At 35.1% G+C, this 24303-nt stretch overlaps 1 protein-coding gene across 1 annotated transcript in view; it reads right to left on the bottom strand.

Annotated features, from left to right (window-relative positions):
• Positions 1-24303, bottom strand: part of LOC138309731 (uncharacterized) — a 44440-nt gene that overhangs the window by 3180 nt on the left and 16957 nt on the right. The window contains exons 20-42 of the mRNA XM_069250950.1: positions 24083-24193; positions 23697-23807; positions 22897-23004; positions 22422-22532; positions 16434-16551; positions 15059-15160; positions 14693-14742; positions 14015-14198; positions 13451-13725; positions 12963-13105; positions 12326-12482; positions 11507-11611; positions 10578-10718; positions 9807-10142; positions 9453-9581; positions 8687-8854; positions 7795-7928; positions 6528-6747; positions 5832-5942; positions 4771-4881; positions 4138-4293; positions 481-843; positions 189-242 (exon numbers count right to left, since the gene is read on the bottom strand). Of these exons, the coding sequence (XP_069107051.1) occupies positions 189-242; positions 481-843; positions 4138-4293; positions 4771-4881; positions 5832-5942; positions 6528-6747; positions 7795-7928; positions 8687-8854; positions 9453-9581; positions 9807-10142; positions 10578-10718; positions 11507-11611; positions 12326-12482; positions 12963-13105; positions 13451-13725; positions 14015-14198; positions 14693-14742; positions 15059-15160; positions 16434-16551; positions 22422-22532; positions 22897-23004; positions 23697-23807; positions 24083-24193 (3498 nt within the window). The remainder of the gene's footprint in view (positions 1-188; positions 243-480; positions 844-4137; positions 4294-4770; positions 4882-5831; positions 5943-6527; positions 6748-7794; positions 7929-8686; positions 8855-9452; positions 9582-9806; positions 10143-10577; positions 10719-11506; positions 11612-12325; positions 12483-12962; positions 13106-13450; positions 13726-14014; positions 14199-14692; positions 14743-15058; positions 15161-16433; positions 16552-22421; positions 22533-22896; positions 23005-23696; positions 23808-24082; positions 24194-24303) is intronic.

Here is a 24303-nt window from a genome sequence, read left to right as displayed (position 1 = left end):
TCAATTGTTATGAATAAGTAAAAAACGTTTTGAATTTTAATTCATTATATTCAATTTTTGTAAATGCACACAAATTAAAAATTAAGATATTTGACATTTATCAAGACAATTCTATACAAATACAGGGAAAAAATATCAAAAGCCTCCATGAAAACGAAACTTAATTTACATCTAAATTTGACGCTTACCTGGACTAAGAGTTGTTGAATCTGGAGGAGATGCTACTGTTGTTGCCAACGGATCTATACGAAGGTAAAAGTAATAACAGATGGTTTTCATTATCATAATTTCTTGAATATCTTTAATACCTTAACATATTTCCTAAGCTTTTAATCACTTATTGATAACTAGTATTTTCAATAAGATATTTTAAAATAACTTTACATTTGTTTATCTAATCAATATTAATAATATTCACTTTTTTCTAGTTAGCATATCATTTTATCTTTCTTCTTAAATTTCAAAAGTGTAATTATTTACCTGTGCATGTCTTATTTTGTAAAGTCACAAAATCAATTGATATGTCAGCGTCGTATTTATCAACGGCCGTAGTCCTGGAGGCACGAAATATGACCTTGACCTCTTGACTTATAGGAAGGTCAACACATGCTGCCGTCCATACGTTGCCCGTTGACGTATTGTTAAACCAAAGTCGTGTCTCCACACCAGAGGTGACGCCATAGGTCATGACCTCTAGTCCTCCAGTGTCCACCCAGAATTGGCTTGCGTACATATGATAGAAGAAAGATAAACTTTGGCCGGAAGTGGGAGTGAACGCGATCGAGGTTAGACTGCATTTGTCTCCTTGGTTACCATCACTCCCCTCAGCATACATGTAGCCTCCTGCAACATATCAATATATTTTATGTATGTACGCACTTACAATTATAATACGCAGTAAACTTCATGGAGACTATCTATATTCGTCTGATTAAATATTGTTTGTTTGTTTGTTTGATTTATTAACGTCCTATTAACAGCTATGGTCATTTAAGGACGGCCCCTCATGTATGCGATGTGTTGCATGTATGTTGTGCGAGGTGTGTGTTTTGGGAGACTGCGGTATATTCATGTTGTGTCTTCTTGTATAGTGGAACTGTTGCCCTTTTTATAGTGCTATAACACTGAAGCATGCCACCGAAAACACCAAGCAAACATATCCCACCCGGTCACATTATACTGATAATGGGCGAACCAGTCGTCCCAATCCCTGTATGCTGAACGCTAAGCAGGAGCAGAAACTACCACTTTTAAGACTTCGGTGTGTCTCGGCCAGGGGACAGAACCCAAAGCCTTCCTCACAGGGGCGAACGCTCAACTCAAGGCCAAAAGTGAGGCGGTGCCAAGGCAGGCATTAGGAAAGATAAAGTCAGTTAGAAAAAAGAGAAAAGATAATATCCTAACTTTAGTCGCCTTTTACGGTCATACAATAGGGGCAGCAGGTAAAATTCTAAAGCCCTACTTGCAGGCCAGCTAATTATAAGATGTAAAGATTCAAATGGATTAAAAATATTTGCATTAGCATCTTATTTTTTATCCATTTGAATCTTTACATCTTATAACATTAGTCTATAATCACTACGTGATCTATTTTTGGTAACATCATTTTGAGAAATTGAAAGCGGTGTCATAATCTGAATATGACTAAAACCTTTACATATACACCCCATGTCCAATATATTTCCTATGTAACAATGTTGATTATATAGAATAAATGATTTTTTATTATATATAAAATTATATATTTTTCATTTAGTATGATAAAAAGTTGTCAAATTAATTTTAGAGTAATTATTGTCAGCATGAAGAGCCCCTCGGTAACTTATCGGTTCCTATAAAGGTACAATTTGCGAATAAAAACAACACTGTCAGTGTAATCTGCATCCTCTATACTCAAGGGTCTACTATCACTGTCTTATATCGTAAATGTAATATCAGTGATAGTAACCCTTGAGAATAAAGAATGTGTATTTCGGTGGTTGGTAGCAATTGTTTAGCAACATTTTTGAGATCAACTGAAATTGAAATGTTTTAAATAATTTTACAACAACCCAACATCTTTGCAAATGAATTTGTGGTTGTTTTTTTTTTGGGGGGGGGTGTATTTTTTTAGATGGTTGCGCATATGGAACCTTTTTAATAGTGCCTTTAATTTGTTATTAATTTGTTATTGAATTATTAGACAAAAACTCATATAATGCAACATGCAAGCTGAAAGACTGAGTTGAAATAGCTCCTGTAATATTTTACCTCCATGGGCAAGGGAAAGGTGCTTTCTATAGTAAAGTATTTTTTATATACACACGTCAAATTGTGCTACAAGTGACCAAATATGGTGTCAATAGACAGGAGGTCCTTTTACAGAGATGGTCACTTAGACAGGTTTCACTCTATCTGTACATTTATGTATTATCGATGTCATTTTAAGGACTAATTTACAGTTCCGTTTTCAACCGGATAGATGATACGTTGTTAAAGTTAATTACATGTATTTAGTTTACTTGTATAAACTTGATTTTATGTTTTGAAAATACATGAAACGATAAAGATAAGATTGTATTCGATGGTTCATTAAGTAGATAATTATTATCTTATAATTATTGTCGATTCCTTATTGGTCAAATGACGGGATTTTAATTGGTCATGTACTGCATCATTTCCCATCATTACCAATCGATTAGATATTTCGGTCCTACTCCTAGGTAATTTCCATTTCTGTACAAAAAATATCTCTTACTAATAAATAGTTTTACGTAATTATACACTTTCACGAATCTGTGGTTTATCAACCGCACCCACTTTCCTGTACACCACTGTATCAAATCTCGAACACAAAATGTTAAACAATGTGGTTAATTGCAAAATGTAATCTTACTGAGAAGAAATGCGTCAAAAGGAACAATGTGACAAATCATTCGCTGCCTGTTTTATAAAAATGAGATTAGGAATAACGGAATATGACCACACCTGTTTACGATGTGTCCATTGTCCAAACTGTGCATTACATACACAAGTTAGAGTTATACGTTTTTATAAACACTCGTTTGTTTTAAATCGTAGTTACTAAAAGTACTTGGTAAGGTAAGGGCGTGTCAGGTTTGAACTGCAGAGCGGGCCGGATTTCCTGAAGGAAATTTATCCATATACCTATAAAACATGACGGATTTTACATACTGCTGTTGTTAACATTCCATTGGACAGTTAAATATATTGCAGCTGCACTTAATGATTACAAATGAAAAAAAAAATCTTCATTAAATTTTCGTTGAATGTTGATGTCAAATTCCTTTTAAAATACACCAATTTCGTCCAAAAAATGCTTTCCGTGTAGTTGACGTCAGAGTGCAACCACCAGTGATTGTGACACTGACTTATTTACTCTAGTTTATGACCCAAAAATTCCTATCTTGTATGTATGAATGTTTTTCAACAAATGTATATTACTCCAATCTCACATCGAAATCTTTTATATGACGTATAGTAAATCACATTATTTGAGTATATATATTTGTTAATACAATGAATGCAGAGTGTATATATGTCAATAACGAAGTTTGGAAGGATTTGAATAGGTGTAGTCTGATGTCCAATTTATAAAATCAGTAAAATTGTTTCGAAATTAAAATTGAACTTTAAATTATCTTCTTTTTCTTCTTTTGGGCACTAGCTATCCATGAATAATCATGATGATCAAAGCAAGACTCGGTAGATCTTTGTACATTTCTTGTTCATTAATCATAAAACAGCATTCACCGCTATTTCTTCCCTTCACTAATATTCTCATCCTGTTATGTTTCTCTACATCTGATCAACGTGTGGTGCTTGTATAATCTCAGATAGATTTACACAAATTTTGCACTTTTTTCGGAATCCTTATTGTACATTTGTTGGAGTTTCTAGACCCTAAAACAATTTAAGCAAATTCAAATCTATCGTCGATTAGTCCCGCCATCTGGTAACCCATCACAATATGACGTCACAATTTCCAGACGGTAAATCCTTCTTTACTCAAGTCGTTTTGGGATCTCTAAATCGACGTTTTGTTTGTAATTAAACGTGTTGGTGAAATTGATATCTAAGCAAGGCATCATGTATTTACTTTATTTTTACAGATACACATGGTGATGAAGATCTTACCTTGTTCAGTTCCAGGGCTGTAGTCTGTTGACGGCCCGGTATAACTTGACGACGTCCTCCCAGAATTCCGTATCCATCGGTAACCTTTGACCTCTTCTGTGGTGTAGCCACACATGAATGTATTCTCAAAACTGCACGAAACAGTTCTCAGAGGATCTGTAATCATATACGTTTTAAAGAATTTATACCGTATTTTCCGAAGTATAAAACAAGACCATTTTCCTTGAAAATCGGGAGTGCGACTTATACACCAGTGAGAATTAAAGATAAACAAGTATGTATTATATTTGATAAGTAAGCTTGCAAAGAAAAATCGCATACAAACATAAACACTAGCTTCCATATGGTATTTGTTCGGTAAAAATGCATGCTGCTGTATTTATTCGAAATGGAAAAAACCCAATTTAAATCCCGAACCTTAAAAGTTAAATAATTAAAGTAAAGGTAATTAAAACCGCATGACAATAAGTGTTAGCAGAAAAACAGCCATGAAGCCAAAATAAAATGAAATGTTGGATGACCAATGCATCTGATATGAGTTCCCCAGTAAGCGAGATATCGTTCGAAATACTTTTGATTTTGGGATATCGGATATAATTCTAGATTTAAATGTTGATAGTTTGTTGTACCTACCACACACCGCCCCTTCGTCGTCCCCAGATAGGCAGTCTTGATGTGTGTCACATTGTTTTGTGACCGGTAAACATCGGCCGTTGGAACACTGGTATTCCGAGTCTGTACAATCTGAAAGAAGAATTGGGAGAAATAAATATATGCTATGTTGTTTTCCATCTACCTTATGACTGAATTATGACAATGATATATATGCTTCTGTAAATGGAGTGGGTCAGTGTGGTTTGTAAACACATCGTGTTAAATATGGTCTCTGTCACTCAGCTGACGGAGCGGGTCGTGTAGTTTGTACATAATGTTAAATACGGTCTCTGTCACTCATTTGTCATTATTGTTAGATATGGTCTCTGTCACTCCGCTGACGGAGCGGTTCGGTGTGGTTTGTACATAATGTTAAATAAGGTCTCTGTCACTCAGCTGACGAAGCATGCTTCTGTGGCTCAGTCGGTAAAGCCGTAGTTTTTCACCTTGGAGACCAAGGTTCGATTCCTGGTCGGGGAAATTTTCTGTTCTTTTATACTTCATATGGATAAATGATTACAGATAGTTGGCGGGTGTATGGAATGGCGGTCAACACGAAATTCTGATAAACTGCATACAGTTGATTCCTCCTACCCACTTATTCCGTTATTATCATTCTATTCCAACTCGGAAATTGAAACAACACGTTAATGACGAGTTGCGATGATGATGAAGATGACGTTTGCACTTCTGGACACCAAACTTGAACATGTATTTCCATGTATAGAGTATATTTGTTTTGATGATGGCTTGGTTGAAATATTTTTGTAGTATTTTCTAAGGCCCTTGAAGCCATGCTGTTGCAAAATTTGAAGACCGCGACAAATATGATGTATATTACAAGTGTATAACCGTATTTAATTAGTGGTTGTGTTATTTACGCGTTGTCCTTGAAACACTAATTCATGTACAGAGCTAATGTTTCCGGTATAAATAAATCGAACTGCGCTAATTATATATCCGCGCTTGTAAATAATTAGTTACAGTTTTTAGCATTTACGTTTACAAACGTATGTTTACAATAAAAAATATCAACTTACTACAAGACGCTTCGTCTGTCTCGTCGATACAGTCCACAGTTCTGTCACACACAGCTGTTGCCGGGTAACAGAAGTCTTGGGACCCACACTTCGACCAAGTAGCGTCACAGTCTATAAACAATTAAAACCAACATTATATAGGCTAAAGTTTAATTTAATGGGACTAATTCATGTACTGCTTGATACCCGATAACGTTTGGTGCGGGACTTGTATATCCAGTGGTGATGGAACGTAACTATTTGTAATCTTCCCGCTGAAATGACGTTAGCACAGGATATCATGTTTTGACGTCATCACCAATAGAAACAATAGTACCGCACAAACGTTATCGGATATCATATGGTACGTGAATTATTCCAATTACAATCCCATAATCTAAAGAATTTAAGCATCAATTAGTATATTCACGCTAAAAAGACAAAATTGTGAATATTTTCTCAGTGGGTTATACAATGATTTATGATTTCTGGATCTTAAAGTTATTACATTCATATTACAGAGTTACCTCCCTTTCTTGTAGATATCCATTTTGACGTCATTATATTGTAAGGGAAACTCACTTCGATTTATCTTCAAAAGTTAAAGTTATCCTCTGAATCCCATGACGTCACACTTAATACCTACCAAACAAGGACAGATAACTCTGTAATATGCAAATACGGAATATTCATGTTAATCATTTAATAATATCATACCGTATGATGGACACACTCCTGGTGTGACAGTGAAGTCATCGAGAGCTAAATACGGTGTAGGAAATGCCATGATCCTGTCCTGGGCCTGGATAATGCTATACCGTATAGTAACACTGGACTCCCTTGGTAGTTGGATCTGTGCCTTTGCCCAACCAAACGACCGTCCCGTCGTGAAGTTCCAAAGACTGACGTCTGGTCGATCTAGGAATTCAGCGTCTACCTGTTAGGCAATCGTGAAAACACATTAGTCCCGGATGATGTATACCGTAGAGTAGGTTAATTTCGTGGGGATGTTTTTGCAATTTCGCGGGACATTGTTATGATCGCGAATATTTGATCCGCGAAATATTAAGAAATGGTTGAATCATATATAACCTTTAATCCTTAAATTCATTTTCTGGATTTAAGTTAAAATCGTATTTTAACCTTTTGACTCGTCGCAAGAATATCGGGTTATACGGTAATACAGAAAATAGTTTTGATCGTATTGTGCAATCTTAACTTAAAACTGAGTATTGTAAAGCACATTATTTTCGTGAAATACAAATGTTCACGCAATTTCGCGAGAAAACTCAAACGAGAATTCAAGTAGCTCGCGAATAATTATAAACAATATGAATGAATGCACGGTTGTCAGTAAGAGCCATTTTTATCGCGAATTATCTATTCATGAATATGTTGAAAATGATGATTACGTGAAATATTAGATAAATGAAAATAAAGTGATTTATGGTACATTCGTGGAAATCTTTCATAGTTCTGATAACATATGGGCCGTGTTAAGGATATATATACAAACATGTGGAGAATGATATCACTAAGTGTAATAATGAAATGTTGTAAATGCCAATACGAGCCGCAATATACCGTTCGACTAGAGAGAGTGCTTCCATTTAGCTCAATCGATTGAGCGTAAGACTAGTAATCCAGAGGTCCCGAGTTCGATGCCTGGTAGAGGCAGTGATTAAGTTTATTACAAATTCTGCACCCTGTTACATAAATACCTGGTATTGATATTCAAAATATTCAAATAAAACTAAAAAAAAACACCAATTAAGAAAGATTTAAAACAAAAAAAATCGATAATTGTAAAGTTTAAAATTAATGACTTTTTTAATATCATATCAAGGAAAAGTATAGGTAAGATAACTGTAAGGCAAAATAGAAATGACAAACAATGCCAAACCAATTTCCAAAATAGACATGCGAAAGATATGGACAAGAGAAAGGGTGTACAAATGTGTGTATGTTTGATAGATGTCCTTACCATGAATTGAGATTCAGTATTACTCCGGAAGTAAAACACAAGACAATGATCCGACATTCCAAGGTTAAAGTGTTGTCTCATGACGATCTCATCGTCCTTTAAGAATATGGTCTGAAAGGCAAAGAGTAGGAAACCTGGAACATAAAAATAACATACCATAATATAGTGAAATGTTTAAGTTTTTATCTCATGTACTTTTCACTCTAAAAAACTGTTTTAGAACATAAAATGTGTGAATATGAATGCATTTTTATGATGTTTCATATCCTATCCATAAAAGCACCAGCATAGCATTCAGAAAGAGAGAAGAAATAACTTTGGTTTTAAAAATGGCCACATATCAACGTCATGATTAAAACTATCAGGGAATATCGGACAGCCGTATTGCATTAACATGGGGACAGTTCTGAGATTTTAGAGTTATCATGTACACGACAAAAAGTAATACATATACTGAATGGAAGGTATTATAGTTTTATATAGAATAAAGCTTGAAACTACAGTCATCAAGGTTGCTTGGGTAATCATGCTTCATTAAGTCGAAGAAGAGAAAGGATGTAAGCATGGTGAATAGAACATAATACAAGTCTACTGCTGACCAGGCTTGAAGCTATTGAAATAATTAGAACTACAGACATGGTAGACTGGCCAGACCCTAAGTTACTGATAAGACTTTCTCAGCAGACTTTTTTACTAGATTATCTCCCCCTAGTTTAAAACTTAAATCAGGCATGTAGTAGAGACAAAACTAATGAAACCAAATTTTAGTGATTTATTACTCTTATTCTAGAGACTGGTGGCTAGTCTACAGACACGGTTGCTTCCTACCTTCCGGCTAACCAGAGGTATGGTCATTGAAAAAGTAAGAATTACAGACGCGGTTGTTGCCTACCTTCCGGCTGACCAGTGGTGTGGTCATTAAACGCCTGGTTTATAAGGACACTGTCCAGATAGGTTCTGTTGACCAGCACTAGTTCCCCTGTATCACTACTGTCCTGCTGGAAGCCACACTGAACACTGTTGTCAAACGTACAGCTGTAAGTTGCCGGTGATGGATCCCCTTAAACACAATACCAAACAATTACATCCTAGTTTGCATTGAAAAGTTTGAGCTTCTAAGCTTCTAATTTTCTTCAGTTACAATACCAAACAATTACATCCTAGTTTGCATTGAAAAGTTTGAGCTTCTAATTTTACTTCAAGTTAAAAATAAGAAAAATAATTAATTGCATCCCGAAAAAATTCCGTGTCACTATATTCTATATGGAATGAAGTACCGATAGCGCATGCACCAAAGGCAAAAGAAATCATTTTATATTATTTTTTTGTGTGAATTAGATATACATATACACGACTAAACACCAATTATTGTTCAAATGATGAATATCATTTACGCTCTGTCGGCGATGGAGCATCTTTAATATTAGCCCCATTTTGGACTTTTATATTAGGATCAATAAGTCAATAAAATGCGTGTTTAAATACATATCATACGCTCTTGCCTCTTAATGTGTATATGAACATCAAAAATAAGTAATGAAGGTTGAAAGCTATTATTATATAAAGTCTTAAGTATCTAGGAGTTACATCCCTTTTATCTTAATTTTACATTATGATCGCTTTTAATATCAATCAGTCGGTTTGTCTTTTATACTCACCTGTGCATACTAACAACGATTCGTCTTCTCCTCCCGGACAGTCAACAATCAGATTACATTTGGATTCCAGTGGGATGCATCGTATTTTGTCCGGATTGGATTCACACCGGAATTCATCCGAACTGCACACTAGTCATAAAAAATAAAAAATATATCCTACGTACGTAATTAACACAGGTTATAAAAAAATATTTAAAAATGCCATTCAAGTTTCTTACGTGAATTAAAAATATTATATCCAATATCTTTCAAAAAGATCATTCCTGTGACGCAAGTTAATTAATAGCAACATAAATCTATACCTTCGTTGATAATATTGAAATTAAGCATTAGTAATAAACTTTATCTTCGTACCTGTTGTAATGCATTTCCCAGGATGCACTGAAATGTCGTCAATAGCAACCCGAACTTTATCTATAGTTATAAATGCGACATTGTATTTTCCAGGTGGAAGGTCAAGATGACCAGTTGACCACCCATCCGAGAACTCTCCTACACCAGATGACCACATTACGCGAGATTTAGGATCAGCCGTGGCAGTCTCGTTATAAACTCGGACTATAAAACTGGCCGTCATCATTCCCCGGATGTTGTAGTAGAACCGGAAACAAGAGTCGCGGCCAATGGTCAGCGTCGGAGTGGTCACTCTACCTTCAAGAGTGGAAACACTGGCACCAACCAAGTACCTTCCTGTAAATATGAAAAGATTAAGTAAAATTAATATTCATGAAGCTGTTTTGAAACGGAAATCGCAATAAATACTGGCACCGAAAGAACGTTTAAATTTTAGAATATTTCGGAGCAGCTCAAATCGCAATAAATACTGGCACCGAAAGAACGTTTAAATTTTAGAATATTTCGGAGCAGCTCATCTATCACACAACGGGGGAGGGGAGGGGTCCCTGATGCATGTGGGTTTAGATCTCACATCCTAAAGGTGGGAAACAATTGGAATACCCTATTTTGTGTACATGTAATATACAGACGTAACTCAATGAGTATTTGTTTGATATGGCATTTGATATCATACGAGTAATAGAAATATATGTTGTAAGCAAGAAACGTCAATATCTAAGTTATCTACAATGATATAGTAAAATTTCGGTACCAATTCCACCTACTTACCAGGCCACCGGCCTATGGTGTGGTCGCCTGGCGGAAGGTTAGTTGGGTATTGTGATCTGTTGTTGCCTTGCTCCCACGAAAATCCATCAACTTCATAACCACATAGAAATGGATCGTCAAAAGTACAGTTGACGCTGATTGCTGTAATAGTATAGGTTTCATTAAGAAATATTTTGATAATAATTCTGAAATAGCCGTTGTAGCTTAAAACATATATTTTACAACCATAAACGATTTGAATTTTTACGAAAATAAATCTCCAAAGTGAAGCAGTTATGGAAAAAAACCTTGCTAACTCGAAACAATAATGAGCCGAAATGGAAATTAATCCTATATGACATGAAAGAAAAGTACCTTAACTGTTAGTTTCGTATCCAATTGAATACCGTTTTGAATGCCAACATTATATTTAGAGATAGATGTTGAAGTGAATTAAATATTTCAGAATACGGCATTTACTGTGAAAATATCGTTTTGGCGGCCATATTGTTTTGGAATATCAAACCAAAAATATTATATTGTGTCCCATTCATTCTTCGGTTTTAGTGGATTTAAGACGCTTGGAAAACAAACATCTACTCGTATAAGTAGGCATACTCTAGACTTAGGATAGAGACGTTAAACTGTAATATTCATTGGTTCTTGACCAATAGCAGTTTCATCTCGTGAAGTCAACACTTTTATTCCGAACTGGCATATTACAGAGTTATCTGCACTTGCGGGTTTGTATTGACTATGACGTGATGTATTTGGAAGCGTAACGACGTAAAGTAAATTGTGCTCACAAAATAGTGACGTAATAATCGATACCTGCCCGCAAAGGAGCTAATTCTGTAATATGCAAAGACGGAATATTTTTCCCCATACGATCATATATAACTGTAAAACTGTGAATGTAGGGACGTGATGTTAAGTGATATATGACTTACGACAGTTGGTAGCCTCATCACTCCCGTCACCACAATCATCCTCCCTGTTACATAACAAGTCTGATTGGTATAGACGCTGGCCGTTAATACAGGTAAACACGGCCGCTTAAATCATAAATAAAAAACAATCATTAACACAATAACATAGGGGAATACGCTATTGAAGTGCTGCCATATGGCTTAAAGTCTGCCTGGTACAAACGCTGGCCGTTATTACAGGTAAACACGGCCGCTTAAATCATAGATAAAAAACAATAATTAATATAGGGGAATACGCTACTGAAGTGCTGTCATATTGCTTAATTCTGTCTGAAAGAAACCATGCAACATGTGAAGAATTGTTAAACTTATGTAATTATGTCAGAAGAATAAAGGTACCCTCACATCAAACGCTGGTAGAAATAGAAACAGTTTCTTCCTACTAACAAGAGTTTAATCACACATTAATAGCATTCATTTAAATGCACTAATCACACCAAACTACTGAAGGGCGAATTCCATCCTAACAAACATATCTGCTGGAATTACGTTTTGTGAGCTCGTAGCGCCTTTATCAACTGATGTAGGGTGCTTTTTTTTCTTAATTTAGACTTCGGCATATAGTCTGTTAAGGGTTTTAAATTCTAAGTGAAAGCTTTAAAAATGGTGGAAATATAGTCCTGCAAATATGACGTTTCCGGTCATTTTCTGATAGTATATAAAACTGTGTTTCGTAAAATGTTGACAGGTTTATTTCTTAACTTGATATGGTTGATACTTGGTCGGGGCACGAAAATAGATAAACCATTTCAGTCTTGGTTTGAAGCATAAAAATCTTACTTGTGGTTTTGTTGATCCAGTTGACGTATCTGCGGACGTCTGTGAACACGTTCGGCCTGGCTGTCCAGTTACAGTAACTGGACACGTAACTGGACACCCCTACCAACTTCCATGTCCCCATGGTATCCTTACATACCAGAGGCCCACCACTGTCTCCCTATAATACGGAAAGTTCAAATTTGAAATATCTACTAAATTTTAGATATACCACAGGCGTTTGGCTATTTAGATAATTCCCTATATGTGTATATATATGTGTGTGTGTAAAACTGTGTCAAGGTCTATAACTCGATCGGCTATATTACACTACCCAATTTTTTGAAAACAAAGTATTATTATTAACAAACCGTATAAGATGTGACCATGAGACTACTCTCAATCGACAGCCAGATAATTTATCTTTAACTTGGTATATGATACAATAATAGCATGTTGAATAAATGTCACTAGGTATCAAGACACATCAGAAAACTGTCAGATTTCAACTGGTCGGACACTGTGATGTCCTTCGATAAACACGCAAGGGTTCTAATGGGTAGCTCAGAAACCACAGCATGTCAAGACTTCAGCTTCATAAGAATGAAAGTTTGGTAGCAAACAAACTTACCGGTTAGTTAGTTCATGTCAATAGCCTTACCTTGCATACGGATTTGATCCCGCTGTAGTACCCCGCACACATGTACGTGTCTGCTATAGAACCGTTCCAACCGTGCGTTCCATTACACTTTGTCATTGTCCATAGCTTCATCTTCAGCTCGTTCAAAGTTTCAGAATATTCGCCTAAAGAGAACAAAAATATCTTCATGTGTTTCGTCAAAGTACTGTTTATCCTCAATAATCCGATCATCTTCACTCCCAGCCTAAATTATCCGGATTACGAATGTTTCGGACTGCCGACTTCTTAGTCAAAGGTAACGCTACAGTTATCCGTTCCCTGATATTTCCTTCTTGACTGAGAGTTTTTCGGGCTATCAGTGTTCGCATTATCGGGGGTCCACTGTACTATGGCTGTATTATCGTGCAAATTCTAATCCGTTTAAATTACATTTTCTTGGTTTTAACTCAAATCGCGAAAATAACCAACTGTACGGCAATAACCAAATATATTTTATGAAGTTCCCCTACCCTCGGGCTCAGTCCTCCCCCAGCCTGTTGTGTAACAGATTGCCGTCTCTGGAAACACCTCCCCCTCCTCAGGTAGACATATCGGCTGGATGTACGGTGTGTACTTCACACTGTGTTCCAGCTGAAACAGGGATAGATCTCCGGGTCCAAAACGTCTGTAAGATTTGTCGGCCTTGATTATCCTCTTCACTTTATACGCCTCCTTGGTAACCCCGCCAGCGACTCGGTTGGTGACGCCGAAAACAACGTTCATGGAAGATGGATTCAGGTTATCGCTACCAATAAAGATCAATTATACACGTTTATTATTATTCCATATATGCAAATAAATTGTAAAGAGCTTAAAACGAATTGATATTGCATCCATATAAATGTATAGTATACTTGAAAATATTGCAGTGTATATATCATTGATTTTTTAATTGCGATTATTTTTCAATTATAAAATATGTAAATTATATTTAATAAATGAACATATCGATTGAGTTGTGGTCGTAGAACCATATCAAAGGAAATAAGAGAGCAATATATTTTATAACAATAGATGACTGCTACCCTACCTACTTTATACAATGGGTCGCCGTGACAATGAAATCGGGAGCGATCAGCGAGGCGCCACAAACATGTGTTCCGAAGGCACCCAGCTCCAGCTGTAAAGATCCCTGCCATGGCCACGCCCCTGGCAACGCCGCGTCACCATTGACGATGTACTGTATCATTCCGTCAGTCACGTGACGTCGACCACAATCTTCAAACAAAAGCAATAATTCTTAAATGAAGCACTTCAGAAACAACAGCATCTTCATATTAAATTGAAAAGTGATCATATATCCAAGTCACTAATTCGAAATTTTACAAAACATTTATTGAAATACTAAGGAAACAGTTTTGCTTTAGCAAGAGGACAAATCTTGCCCTCCAGAACTTTGGTCAGCGTTATTCAGATATTGGGTGACCATGTCAAATGCTTATAACAATGAAATAAATAACTTTGTAACCAAAAGTGCCGAAGGAGGGACATTTTCTTAACAATGTCCTTTCTTATCCTCGGGTTACGATCGGCAGCCAAGAAAATGGTCGCAAAGGAGTCTCAATTTGTAGCTAGTGTCGTTGTTGTATTACGTTGATTTGTATAATAAAACATGATCGGGAATGACTTCTTTAAAAATAATAAAATGTGATTCTGTCAAAAGGATTTTCAATTTATTATAAGATATTTATATTTAAACGCAATCAACATACCTCTTGGAACGCAAGCAATCACCACAACCTTATTGTCTGGACAAGAAGGTCTGAAAAAAACATAATCTTATACCAACCACTATGCAGATCAATTAATTAATATAACTGATGACTGTGTATACAAAACTCTAAAATAACACATTTTGTCTCAAACTTGATTTCAATCGGTATTTATTTACAGTATATTTCTTCTAATATTAACAGGATATTCAAATAAAGACTAACAATAGAAAATTAGGATGTTTAAGGAATTGCAGTTCGTAAGCCTGGACAAAGGGAAAAATGGGTTGTTACTAATTTTTGCTGCATTACAATTTATTTGTATAGGTATCAGAAGATGAAATAAATAATGAGTGAATAACATACCCAATATTTATGCGCCCTAGGTAACTGTTGTGGGATCCGTTGACGTGGATACTGGCGTACAGGTCACTGATGTAAGTTACGCTACTTGTGTTGACTGTTCGTCTATAATATAAGATATCAGCATCAATACAATCCTGAAAAACGTGGGAAATCATTCTGATCTACCAGATTTACTTCCCTTTGTTTTATTCCCGATTGCAACGAAGGAATGTAACTCTGATAGAATAGAATAATACACCCTCAATAACGGCAATATACAGGTATAGGGAACAACCAACTAAATGAAAAAAGACCTTCGAAATGGCCCTGTGCATACAAGATTGAGCCCAAGATAGAATTTCAACCCGGCCGCTCATTGGCTGGCTAGTTATAAATTTCAGAAATAAAAATGTATTCTGGCAGGAATTATTCCAAGATAATTATGATATGAATTTGGAAATTCAAATTGAGATTTAAATTCAAAATATGAATTTTGATATTGATAATGAATAGGTAAAAACATTTCAATTTCAGGAATTTTTAGTACAAAATTCGCCTGATTTCAACATGGCTACCCTGGTTGGAATTTGAGCTGAAGGACCCAAACTTTTTTCCTATCTAGTGTTATATGAGAAATTAGACTTTAATTATAGAACACAAAAGGTAAAAAATATTCCTTTGTTTTAATAATAAATAACAAAACATTAACAAACTTCAACACTGTAGACTAGGTAAAATTATTTAGTTGGTTGTTCTCTATAGGGACCTGTCACTATTACAGTATCTTATCTATGTTTTTGTGTAACCGTTGATGAATTGGGTGACACAATGTATTGTAAAAGATCATCAAGACAATTTGAAAATCTGAAATTGTAGCGTTCGGCTAGATGCTACACCATAGATGTCGCCTGTTTATTCGGACTGAAATCTATCACCACGTCAATCATAAGAACACTCCATCCACAATGGCACACAAGTTTCATACGATACCATAATTGGAAGACCACAGACGAATTACGTTCATTGGAAAGTAATAGTAACATATAGGAAATTGATAACATAGAAATGTTCATATGTCTGTATTGTAAATGAAAAAATCATGGAGAGTACAATACCCCTCTTTCTAATAGTAATTTGTATTTGTGGCGGGGAATATAGTTTCGCTATAATCACGGTCAGGTTCATTACCACAAACATAAATACCCCCGAATAAGATTAAAAGAATGATGAGAAAGATCACCTGTGTAGCTTATTACTATTACAAATTGGTTGTGCACGAATAATTATCCCCGAAGATTAGTGTCGAAAATAAAATCGCGAAATGTCCTCTCCTCTAAATAAAACCATCATACAGTATACATCCTCCATTTTTAGATATACTGTTAGATAAACGTACTTGTCGCCGAGTTTTTCACATGCCATATAATCAGATGTATCCTTCCACGAGTCAGCACACACTGGGACGTACGTCTGATCAGTTGCCACCTTCAGTACACCAGAGGAGTCACGAATCACTGGAACAAAAATATTTCTAATATCAACACCAATTTTGAACTTTTAACTAGGTTTTGATTAATTTTATTACCAGATAACAAATACCAATTCTAATATACATTTTATTTACAATAGGAGATTTCAGAAAAGATGGCGTGACGTCACAGAAAGTTTACATCCGGGTCCTCAAAGGTACAAACACGGTATGGCGACTAATAAAAACAATAACAGATACGTACATCCCTGATACACAATCGATACGTTGAAAAAGTATACACTTTCATACTTGCAAATTCTGATTCAAAAAGAGTTTCTTATTGTTTCAGAGGTTACAGACATTAATATTTACAATTGTCTATTGCTAAATATATTTGTTTAGATTTAGTGTTGAAGCCAGCTTGCGAAGCGGTGCCGGGCCGTCACACGTACCCGCTTTTTGTTCACACGTAGAAATCCATGTTGTGAAAAAGTTATGAATAGATAATTGATTTCAATGTATCATATTTCTGTTATACACGAAAAATCTGTTCATAATACTATTTAATATAAATATAACGAAATGTGAACCACATGGCCAGACCACGGCCGCTCGTGCATGGCTTCGCTGGTAGATCACCTCGGGCAACAGCCGATAGTTGGGAAATTAATAATATTTATACGTAATAACCAACACATATCTCAATAAGTACTTGTACAATATATATATTTCGTTATTTCCCATGTATATATTATTTTAAATGAATGGTATAAACCACCGTTACACATAAATGAAGATATACATGTATGTGTACGTAGACGTACAGTATGGCTGCCGATATCTCGAAAAATAAAATAGTGAAATCGTTCAATTTCATGAGTTTATTTTTTTATTTTTTAATCACTTTTATTCCATGTGCCGTTATGTGAAGTCCCAAATTGAGGTGATATTACTTTAAAATAATTTGAATACATGTTAGATAGACTACATTTAGATTTATGAATATAGCTACAATGTAGATCGTAATTACTATAAATGCCGACCAGGACACATTGCGCACGGCTTTGAGAATTCTAAAATACTCGAAGTTTTGTTTAAAAATATGATAAAAAGTAACTATAAAATGACTCATTTGAATGTTATAAACTAAATTCCAAAATTTCTAACGAAAAAGTTAACCAGAATACATAATTTTGTGACTATGAAAAATGACGAAATTCGGGATCTCGGCAGTACTGTACGTAATGGCTGTAGTGCGCTTGGGGTATCTACGAAGGCAAATTTTAATTTGGTCATAATCACACATCGTAAGGTGTTTTACCAAGTAAGACTTAGAAAACAGTAATTGCTTATTAAAATATCAGTATAATATTTGGGGAAACTTGGAATTTAATTTGTAGTTTCTGTCAATTTTGTAACTTCTGTCAATGTTTATACGTACAGTTGGTAGTAGACTAAAGGTTACACATTGTGCACACGGTGTGAACTACGAGTGGACACGGAGTGCACGAGGTTTAGACTACAGGTAGACACGGAGTGCACGAGGTTTAGACTACAGGTAGACACGGAGTGCACGAGGTTTAGACTACAGGTAGACACGGAGTGCACAAGATTTAGACTACAGGTAGACACGGAGTGCACTACGTGTGAACACGGTGTCCACTACAGGTGGACATCGTGTCCAGGTAAAATGTCCACTACATCAAGACCACAGACAGACTAGATGATGTGCCACAGAGATGTGAGAAAATATGTATTTATTCTGCAGTCTATATGGACTTTGACAGATAGAAATATTTATTGCGATCAGAAACATAATATTTATTGCAACATAAAATTGCCGTTAATTACTGGAAATCATTCGTACTGTAATGTTTATTTGAATAGATACATATAAAGTAAAATGTATCAATATATATTATCATACAATTTAATTTATAAATAAGGACGTTTATTAGAAGTTATAAAAGCAAATTAACTGCGTACGGTAAACCACGGTAAACCACGTACTGGTTATGTCTCATCAATGGATAGTTCAAGTCCGCATTTTCCCAGTAAAAACTATTTTTCTTAGCTAGTGATATGTAGTTTAAAGATGAAATTCTTTTTCGAACGCATAAATTGATGAACCTTGCAGGGAGTAAGATTTTCAGTGTTAGCAAATCGTCGCCCAAGAGATATTTTGATCGGCAAAATATTTTGATTAAAAAGGATATATTGATGGGCATAATTAAAGCAAGGACATCATGATAAACATAAACAAATTAAATTCTTCATAAGATGTTTAACTATGTATGCATTGAATATAGTTTTCTAAACGGCAAGGTGCGCGAAATAGTTTTAATCCTGTCAAATGTATAATACGTATACATGTACATTTGCTACATAGAACCTGGCGCGTTGCAAAGCATTGAAAATATGTGAAATCGTCCATAGACGTTAAAAATCGGCATTCGTCCATAGACGTTAAAAATCGGCATTAGAAATTACATTTTATTGTGTCAACCGATTGAGGAACCTGTAAGCACTGGCTTATAGAAAGCAAAAATTTAGTATCAACACTGTTCAAAGTACCGATCGGAAAAATGTAGGTCACATGCCTGATAATAAATTAAACAGACAATCAAAATAAATCCAACTTCTACCCATTTAAACTGTAGATTCATAGTTGTTGATTAGATTCTGAATTTGTCACAATTATTTTAATTCTAGAAACTCTGATAATTTGACAATATCCTATTCTGACCTTCTTTACAATGTGTGATCCATACATGTATACATAGTATATTGTACAAATATGCCTGCTCGAAAGGTAGACCCCTAGGCTAGGACTGCAGTTGCCATGGTCACTTGGACTTCATACTGTTCCATCAACCACACGGATATGATAATCTAAATTACCTAACATTGGTCAGAGTGGGGCCAGGGGCCTGGGGCCTTCTTTGGGCACCCTTCAATATGTTCAGTCAAGTGTATCACAGACTAACAACACCTGTATACATGAAGTACCTTATCCCAACCCCAGGAGGTCCATTTATAGCATGCTGTACTTAGGCGGCAGCCTCTCTACATATACATTGTACTCATCACACAAATACGAACAGTTATACAACAATGGTAGTCAATAGGGATATGTATTTTAACTGGTAGTGCATTTTAATTTATTTGATAATGAAGCTTTATATATTAAAATAAAAAATAATCAAAATACCAAGTGTATAATTAACTAAAACATTTATTTCAAAATTATTGGAAAATCATATTTCATCCAATATCTTTTCATTAATTTAATTTTTTTTTACACTGGCTTTTTACATATATCAGAAACCTGATTATCATGACTATGTATATAAAATACCATATTACAATGTTGAATAAGTACATAATCTAAATTAATTTTGATTATAATATATACATGTATTATTGGTAAATTCAAGGTTGTGACAGACATGCTTGATTTACGCATTGTACAGCTCCCGTCAGCTCCACTTCAAGGCTGTCTGTCATGACAATAATTGAGGTGTATTCAGCATCACTTACTATATGTTTTGCCAGCTAGTTTTTACCTCATCCCAATCTACCCCCCCCCTCCCCGGGAAATGGTGTACATGTTTACCCAGGCTCTACAACAAACATGTACATGTATCTAATAAGAATGGTACTTTTGTGTTTCAAACTCACAAACCTATATGATTTTTAAAAGGTAAAGTGTATTTGTTTGTCTTAACAAACTTCCATTGAAACAATTCTAAAATCACATATTATATAAAGATACTGCCTCCATTCTCATAAAGCCGTGCAAACACAGAAGACAACGATTCTGCCCTCTGGCCATCTATCGATGGTCACCTTGAGGTACCTGTATAGCTGGATACTGTGGCTTACCTGTATGTTTGACAAGTTATAATTATTGGACCATGACGCAATATACGGTCAAGATAACTTGCGGGGTTGGGATCATAAACATATTGTGTTTACCGGTAATTAAGAATCAAAACAAGCTGAATTGGGTACTTGTAGGTAGACTATACATGTAGCTACGTCAAAAGTTTGAAGTGGATTTTTTCTGTATGATCTTTTAAAGACGTTCAGTTTTTAATAAAGAATATGTAATTAAGCTATTTTTACGTACAATACTTTTAGAACTTGATATAAAATAGCAAAGAAAAATATTATAAAAGTGTATATTTTATGAAAGACGATCTACAAGGGTGTCGCTAGAAAACCGATTGATAGGGACCAAATCTTTTTATTTAAAAGCTATGTATTACCCGGTATATGATTGTATTACTAATAGCTTAAATTATAAAAGAAAAAGTGTCTCAAAAGCACAATAGGACTGGTTTTTGCCGTAGCTGCAAGATTGTAGCTCAAAAGACTTTTAGACAGAAAATGGTGTCGTCTTAGTAGGCCGGGTACGAATATTCGTTCTAGTTTTTGCCGCAATTCAAAGTTGTTTTTGACTTATATTTACTATTTCATGTAAAATTTAATGCAATTTACCCATAAAACATTGACTTTTGAAAACGTAATATAGAAAATTTAAGATATGAAATGGAAACTACTGATATAACATTAAATAGACATATACTTAATGAATACAAATTAATCTTTATTACTTTTGCAGTGAAAAGGTTTTATTCATGTATACTGAAAAAATATCGTATTATATAGTTATATATACTGTACATTAAATTGTAGATGTTGTAATTTAAAAAAAGAAACACTAAAAAATTATAACTATGTATTATTTTAAATTGAAGAACGTATTCTTCCCCGATCCCTAACTATAACACATCACCTTGTCTGTCTAAGTCTGAATGTACCTGGACACCATGTCCACCTGTAGTGGACACCGTGTTCACACGTAGTGCACTCCGTGTCTACCTGTAGTCTAAATCTTGTGCACTCCGTGTCTACCTGTAGTCTAAATCTTGTGCACTCCGTGTCTACCTGTAGTCTAAACGTAGTGCACTCCGTGTCTACCTGTAGTCTAAACCTCGTGCACTCCGTGTCTACCTGTAGTCTAAACCTCGTGCACTCCGTGTGCACAAGGGTGTAACCTTTAGTCTACTACCAACTGTAGGTCTAATGGCGACCGTGTTTTTTTCTCGTGGCGGTAGAAAATGGAGTATAAACGGAGTAAAATAAACAAATACCAGATGTTTATATCTAAATATTATTGTTAAATATTTTTATTTATCCTTTTTATAATTAAAATAACGCAATAGTTCTCGGATTGTCGTACTATTTATTACAATAAAATGTAAACAAACATCGCAAGCGGCTGTTTTCCCTCTATGTTTATGTGTAGATATACGGAGTTGTACCTTTGAGCGCCCGGATGTACCTTTGTGTGACGTCATCGCCATCTTTTCTGAAATCTCCTATAGGTGTCCTTTTCAAAGACCCTCTTAAAATATTTAAAAACTAATGAAAAAATTGGTTTGATACTATTACTTATTTCGCGCAGGCCTATGTCACGATCAAAATAAATGTTAAGATTTCGATATGAGCCACGAAGTCGGGCCACTTAATTTCACGATATTCTTTCTATCTTTAATCAAAATTAAATTGCAAGCGAAAAAAGTTGTCTAACAAAATTCAAAAGTCTTACATAACATGCGAAGTTTTTGCGAAGGTGCAAGATAACAAGGTGTAAGATTTTGTGAAGATAACACAGTACATCTGCTTAATTTAATGTCGTATAATTGTAATTGTCGATGGAATAAAATGTTCGCGATTTCATTGCTATGATCGTAAAAAATGATCCGCGAAATATTGAGAAACACGATGTAATTTAATCCTAAAAAAATTAAAACCGATAAAATAAAGTCAATTCCATTTAAAATCGTGAAAATTTTGACTCTCGAAAAAAACCGGCTTTAAGATATTATTAAAGTAAGAACTTACAACACTCCCTCTCGTCAGACTGGTCAGGACAGTTCTTATGGAAGTCACATCTCTCGCTTTCATCGACACAGTGTCCATCCAAGCATGAAAATTCAGATGCTAAGCAAGTACCTAGACATGAAAATGGACAAATAGGGAAATTAATGTTTCACTTAGATTTATGTTCACTTTCAATGAAAATAAGTTTAACAGCGTACGCTGATAAATGAACGAAACTCGAATTTTAATATTGAAGAAATAAGTGGAAAATATAACAAAAAATGTAAAATGTGAGATACAGTCAGATGAAGACCAGTTTATTTTTGCTTCGAGGACAAGATCACTCTTGCGTATATGTAGCCATTCTGATGCCATTATTTTGTGGGCGAAATTAACGTCGTAATATGACGTCATAATCAATACCTACTCGCAAAAATAACTCAAATAACTGTAATATGATAATAACAAATGATTGAACAATAATTATTGTCCTTACCACACATGGTCTCGTCCGAGCGGTCAGGACAGTCCACTTCGCCGTCACAAACCCACTCAGCCATGATACACGTGCCGTCCGTACAAGCGTGTTGACCTTTTGGACACACTGATATGTAAAAAAAAACGATTATGCGTTGATATGTCGCCACAAAAAATACTAATGACATATGATATGTTGATAACGAAGTAAGATAGGAAAATCCCAACGGTGATCACCTGTTCTGTTAAAGTAAGGGGTTATAATAAACATAAGTGTCACCGATTTGATTATAATTGATTTGGTTATATCAGTTTATTTAGGGGATAGAATATCATTTTTCATTAATGTGCTGGAGTGACCTAATTTTTGAAAATGTCAATTATGCAAGAATAAAGTTAAAAAAAATGTTATATATCATATCTATAATAATGCTTATCTGTCATGGCCGCCAGAGGACCCAAATTGACACTCCTTCTTTCTATGAATCTAACGAAGATAAGATCGTGAAAATATTCCATTCCAAAAAGACGTTACATCAACATCATTTTAGAATGTCCTATTAACAGCCATGGTCATTTGAGGACGTGCTAGGTTTCATGGTGGAGAAAATCGAAAAAACACACTGACCAGTGGTCTGTACCTTGGGTATAATGACCAATTGTCCTTGTCATTTGGTAGATCTTTATAAATAAGTTTGACTACTGATTGATAATTTAATTTAAAATTTGAACTGATACCACAGTTTATCCCAATAATTCCTATTTGGTATGTTACTATTGTCGAACAGAATAAGTATTGAGAACAAGTATTATACCCACAGCAGTTTTCTTCGTCGCTGCCATCAGGGCATTGTTGGACGCCATCACACCTCTCGAAAGACTCGATACACATTCCCATTTTACACTGGTACTCATATTCGGCGTCACAATCTAGGCAAACAAATGTAATTTATAAACAACATACGCCAATATTAACCACATTATTTTCAGTCTGTCCGTTACATCAACTAAGAATTGATGTCACTGGAGGGATTTTTTCATTTTTTCATTTTTTTTCCATATGTTTTTTTATTATTATTATTTAATAGGGGTATGAAAAATGATGTTTGCAAATTGTCTGAATCAAGGGGTTTTTGTCTTTATCTCATTAGTGATCTTCATTTTAATAAAGTAAATTTTCAAACCATTGTGTGCTGGATACTTACTACACTGAATTTCGTCCGACCAACCTATACAGTCCACTTTACCGTCACAGACAGAGGATGCTGGGATACACTTAGACTCCGCGGGGCACGACATCCAGTCCATGGCACAGGCTATAAGGAAATATCAAAGTATTGAGAGTACTGTAGAGCTAAAATGTTTGTGTGCTTGTTTTGCATGAAGTGCGTTACAAATTGGCGGATTGAATCACCTCTCATTGCAA

The sequence above is a fragment of the Argopecten irradians genome, chromosome 15 (assembly GCF_041381155.1).
Source record: "Argopecten irradians isolate NY chromosome 15, Ai_NY, whole genome shotgun sequence".
NCBI lineage: Eukaryota > Metazoa > Mollusca > Bivalvia > Pectinida > Pectinidae > Argopecten > Argopecten irradians.
Note: the sequence above shows the minus strand (reverse complement) of the source record. Positions and strands in the feature narration are given on the sequence as shown.